Genomic DNA, 6,164 nt, shown 5'->3' with positions numbered 1-6,164 from the left:
ATATCTGGAGTTTTTTACGCTACTCTATAATATATAAGAAAAATAAAATTTAATAAACAATTGTCTTTATTTTATTATTTATTATTTATTTTTATATAAATCGTTACGTTCAAATTAAATTAAACGTACATTCACTAAACGTGTACGTAGATTAGCACATAATGAAGTAGTTGTTTTATGGGTTGTATTTAATTAATAATAATATATTTTGATTTGCAGACTACTTCAAATAATCATAATTTGAAGTCAACACCAAATTCGCACAGAATTTTAGTTTCTAACCACATATATAATTTGCGCAAAGAATTTTAGTTTCTAAATTGAAAGAACCTGGGTCACAATTTTAATTTGTAATTAAATGATATGGCAAACACAGCCTTTCTTAGCAAGATTTCATAATGTTTGTTAGTTAGTTGCTTCTACAAAAAATCATGAAGATGGGGTCCGTTGTTAAATTACTGAAAGGTACACGGCACGTGAAGAGTAGGGCCTATTAGGACAAGCAGGGTAGCATTGTCATTTTCATTTTCATTAAGACATGTAATGTAAATGAGGTTGGATCACGTAATTGCATTTGCATGGTAATTAAGGTGCTTAGCTCTCTATCTCTCTCTCACACACACACAACTATCTAACTATCTAATTCTTGATGCCTGATTTGGTTAGGCAATTGGTATCATTTGGCCTTTAATTAATTTGGAAAATAATGTATGTATTTTTTCCCCTGTATATTTCTTTTATCATATATAAAAATGCCATATATAACGTAACGTTCTTTTTATATCTATCTATCTATATAAATAATTAATTTAGTTGGTCAGTGGTTAATTTATTTGTTCGCTTAAATAAATATTTGGGGGTTTAAATTTCGCTTTGTGTATGTAGCAACAAACTTTTAAATATAGTTTAAATCCACAATAAATTAATCCTTAGTATCAGATTAAAAAATACTTTGAGAAAAAAAATCTATATACGTGTGTGTTTGATCAATTTTATATTTTCAGTAACAGTTACAACTTACATGTGTGTTAAAACCAAAATTATTTCACTCACCTACGAGAATAATAACAACTTTAACTCCTTTAGGTATATCAGCTAACCTTAACAGTAAATATATTAGGGCTACACATGTATCAGATAATATTCGCAATAATTATTCGCATTCAATCCGAATTTTGTGGATATTATCCGATCTGCAGAGTCATAGATCCAATCTGCACTATGGTAGAATCGGATTGCGGCTTTGGTAATGATATCTGCGGATTCGATCCGCAGATTCGCATATCCGCACGTCTCATATAAATAGTATAGTTTAAGAAAGTAAATCCTAATGTGACATGAATTTTAGTGTGTTATTTTATGAATTTTATGATATCTTGTTTTTAATTTTTTATGTTGTACTTTAACTTAGAATAATTAAACATAGATTTTGTGTTATTATTTTTCTTTTGTTATTTAAGAGAACTTTTATTAATAATATTTTAGGAGTAAATAAGTTTAAACAAGAGAAAAAATAGATTTTTTTTAGAGCTAAAAAAGACTTTAAAACAAATTTTTTTGAATTATGTGGATATACTCAATATCCGATCCGATCCGCATAGATCGGATCCAACTTGAAAATATGTCGGAAATGGATCCTCTCAATTTTTTTTAACAATTGAGAGAGTAAAGTGTAATCTCTCACCATTAATTTTGTAAGTGTGATCAATAATAAATATGAAAGAGAGAACAATGAAGGGCTATAGATCACACTTTACACCCTTAATTTTTTTTAACAATGGAGAGGATCCATTCCCGAAAATATGCGGATATCGTATTCGATTCGATCCGATCCGATGAGTACAGTGCGGATCGGATAAAATTATAAGCTATATCCAATACGATCCGATCCGTGTGCAGCCCTAAAATATATTATGAAATATCTGGTACAAGACCTGCATATTCAAACTTAGTTTGTAAACTCAAGTTAGAAACGAAAATCTCTAGCCAGCGAGCAATTTATACAATAATAATAATCTTATATATGTTGAATTTTAATTTATTTTACCTATATTGGTCTCACATATATTTATAATAAAATGTTTTGAGCTATAACCAGTAACCACTATGTCCATGAAAAGAAAAAACACTGGTAATTAGATAATTTTACATAATTTAATTAGAACTATGGTTCCTTTTTATGCAATTAAAACTCAAAATTGAGATTAATGAAAAAAAATAGACATATATACATATATAGCTATCACTTAATTAATGATAATAAAATTTAAATCACCAAATATATATTACTAAGATTGTTGTTTCTCACTATGTGCGTGTCTTAACTGTTAAATAAACAGAAAACAAATGTACATATGCGTGATCATGGAGATTGACGAAGTTAACACAAAATACATAAAGAAAAATATAGTCGCACTGAGTCTAAAATTGGTTATTGATAATGACATTGACTTCAAATTATGGGGGTTTGGCGGTGTTACTGGTTGTGGCGGTTTTGCTTGTCTTTACGCCATTCCCTAATTTGCAAGAGCTTCAATTAATACTCTTTAATTTACCAACATTTTTGCTTTCTTGTCTGTTTGTGGCTGCAGCATGCAATGTTGATTCTCACGTTGTGTTTTGCCTTAATTGATGGAACATCACTTCACGTGAAATTGAGCTGGCGCTTCTTCTCTTCATTATCTGCAATGATGAGGCCATTCCACATTTAACTTGAAATTCTTTATCATTAATTGTTTCAATCACATTTTTTATTTATATTAAATATACTAGCATTCCCAAAGCATTTTAACTATAAGGTTTATTTTCTAGTTCTACATATTTTCAGTAGTTATAAAAAGACACGTATAGTATCTGACATTACTATAGTAAATAAAGTTGAGAGCATCACATATGAAACTTTTTTTTTTTTTAACACAAGAGCTCAACACAATGAGCTCAACACAATACAGTGGAGCAGCATCTAACAGACACACCAACACAAAAAGCTTATAACAAAAGACACAACAGCATAAAAAGGAGTCCTCATGTCATTTCCGGCATAGTCATCAACAATTAAAGGGATGTACACCTTTCCATTCATTGGAGCTCACCACCGTCATGTTGAAAATTTCTTCCACACCTTTGTTTACATTCTGAAATACTCTTTTATTTCTTTCCAACCATATGGGCCAGACGATTGCGCAGAAGCATCTCAGTCGTTTCTCTCAATCCACTTTTCTCTTTGGTTCCTCTGTCCAGCTTAAGAAATGTTCTCTCATCGAACCTGGAAAAGACCATTGGCGGCATAACTTCGATATCCAAGCACTCCAAATCTGCCAGGCAAATTCACATCCTAAAAACAGATGGTGGACATCCTCCACTTTAGTATTACAGAAAATATAGATACTATCTTTCTGTCTGATAATTCCAAACCTGCTGAGGTTGTCTTTTGTGCTCACTCTACCTATCAGAACAAACCAAGTAAACAGTTCCACTCTAGGTGGTACTAAATCGTTCTCGATAGTCTTCGTGAAGCTATAACTATTGCAAATTGCAAGGTAGGGTCAAATCATATCAAATATGTGAATACAGGCGTCACAATGATTTGAAAGGGTACATAGAAACAACTTGTTTTACCGGGAAAACAACAGTAGTGGGTATGTACTATGGAAAATATTTCAAGTGTACCGGAGAGTATTGGTGCACCAATTATTTTAACTGTTGATTTCAATTAATATATATTATATATATATTTTATAATTCAGATCAACGGTTAAAACAACTGAAACACCGATAACTTTCGGTGCACTTGAAATATTTCCTGTACTGTGTTAGTTTTCTTGAATCTTCTTTGTACCAAACTCACTTTAGAGAATTAGTGGTGAATGATTGATCTACATCTACTAGCACTCTAGCACCTTAGTGAACCTTCATAGTTAATTTCATTCACATGATCGAAATCGTTGCAGTGTTCAATTTTTTTCCTGTACAAACAATTGTACTCTTTTAATTAATTAGAAAAAGAATATATTCGGACATTTTCCCAACGAAACATGCAATGCTTTTAATATTATAAAGTACTACTATTCCATCAAATCCGACATGAATTATCATTATTTTTTAGGAAAGTTTTTCCCAATAGAGAGCTAATAATTGGAACCGTGAACTCTTTCATGCTCTTTGAAAACAAAGAATAATGGAATCTAATATAATTCTTCACCGTTATTGGTGTGTTTACTGTTGAACATTATATAAGAAAAATCAAAGGCCAATGAATGAGTAAAGAATAAAATATCACCTGAAAATTTCCAAGCCCTCTTCAGCAGCAGCTTCAATAGGCGGACACGTCTGAAATCCAATACCTCAGGTCCTTTTTTTTTTACTTTCTCCGTCTTTTTCTATTAAAAATTTAAAATAGAGTCTTAGAGCATCTCTAATAGAGTATTTTTAATCATATTACAATACTTTTAAAAAGTGATTTATTTAAATTTAAAATCTGTATTGGAATTGATTTATGAAATAAAACTAGTATCACTTTAGAAATACGGTATTATTTTGATGAAAAACTAATAAAATTTTACTATTTGTATAATTATGTTGATAAAATAATTTAAAATAATATACAATTCTAATTGAACTAATACTAAATAGGAGGAACAAATTTTACTTTTAATTTTAAATTATTATTTATGACATATAGTCTCACAAATATTTTTGTAGAATCCAAAATAAAATAAAATTAAAATAAGCATTGGAGATACTCTGATTACTACCAAAAACCAACATGGTTCCTTCTACTCTTCTCTCAATTGGGATCTTAAGCTGATTGAAATGGCAACAAAACCACTCATAATAAATGACAATGCTACTTGAAGGTACGGAATTTGGATTATTAGATAAAAAAACGCATTAACTTTGACAAGATAATGGTGCGGATATTGGGTTATTGCTAGCAGAGAAATTCTTTAGAAAGATTTTCAAGTGTACCGTTATACCGGTGTATCAGTGATTTTTAACCGTTAATCTTAATTATATATATTATATATATTTTTTATAATTAAAATCAACGGTTAAAAATAACTGAAACACCGGTATGACAGTACACTTGAAAATTTTCCAATTCTTTATACTTACAGTTAATAATAAAAATATAAAATGATACATGTAGAAAGAAATGACAATTCCCTTAGTGCTCCATATTCCATAAACATCAAGAATTTTTGTTGCCTACCCCAGTGGCCAAACCATGTTAGCTCTGAAATGACCAGCACTAGACCATAACAAGAAAGTGGCTCAAGACCTAGCATCTGACACGACATTAACTAATAAACTTTTGGAGCAGCGAATGACTCAATAGAATCCATTGTTTTCCACAGATCCTTCTCAATATTGGTGCTGGTGGATGACTTTCTTCCTCTAAAATGCATGCCCATTCAATGGCCTGAATACCTCAGTTCTGTTTCGATGTTTTTCCAACAATAGTGTCTCCAGCAACGATCTACTTTTGCTGGACCTTCTACCTGCAGGTTCAATCATGGTCCATGGCTCTTATCATCTCTAATTAGTTACAAAATTTATTTACTTTTTCCTGAATAAATACCCAAAAACGAAAAAACAAAAAATCAAATAATGACTTGAAAACTGAAGATTGTCATGGCTAAACTTTGTATGTAGAATGCTTAATATATTTGTCACATGACTTTCAAACTGCAACATAATTTTGGAAAAAGCTTACTTGATCTGTTGCAAGGACGATTTTGTGTTTCTGTATGAACCAAAAGTACCAGAATAGTTATATTGCACAATATTTGATTATCTGGATTCCACAATTATGTTGCCTACCAAAATTGACGGTAGGCTTTGTCTTGTTGCATTTTTATGATTGAACCATCAATGGAAATTGGTGGAAATAAAGCACAAAGATACCAACCAAAAGTAGCATTTGTGAGATCAGCTTAAATCATGACAACATGCTTAGTAGATTCATGATGTCTGACGAAAAAATATCTACAGTTATGACCGAATTATTTGTGCCAATTTCCAGCACACTATATAAGCATTATATACCATGTTCAAATTAGTTCAGTAAAATTTTAAACCTAAGACTCGACAGAAAACACCAAAGAGGAATACGATCCTCCCTGAAAAAATGTCGGATATTACCAAGCACGGTGAGAATGGGA

The 6,164-nt window shown here is 30.9% G+C and overlaps 1 protein-coding gene across 1 annotated transcript in view; it reads left to right on the top strand.

The window, feature by feature from the left end:
- The window catches only part of LOC107639946 (omega-hydroxypalmitate O-feruloyl transferase), a 1,911-nt gene continuing 1,621 nt past the window's right edge, over positions 5,875 to 6,164 (top strand). Inside the window, exon 1 of the mRNA XM_021122693.1 lies at positions 5,875 to 5,925. Within this exon, the coding sequence (XP_020978352.1) occupies positions 5,875 to 5,925 (51 nt within the window). The remainder of the gene's footprint in view (positions 5,926 to 6,164) is intronic.

The sequence above is a fragment of the Arachis ipaensis genome, chromosome B05 (assembly GCF_000816755.2).
Source record: "Arachis ipaensis cultivar K30076 chromosome B05, Araip1.1, whole genome shotgun sequence".
In the NCBI taxonomy this organism is placed as follows: Eukaryota; Viridiplantae; Streptophyta; class Magnoliopsida; order Fabales; family Fabaceae; genus Arachis; species Arachis ipaensis.
Note: the sequence above shows the minus strand (reverse complement) of the source record. Positions and strands in the feature narration are given on the sequence as shown.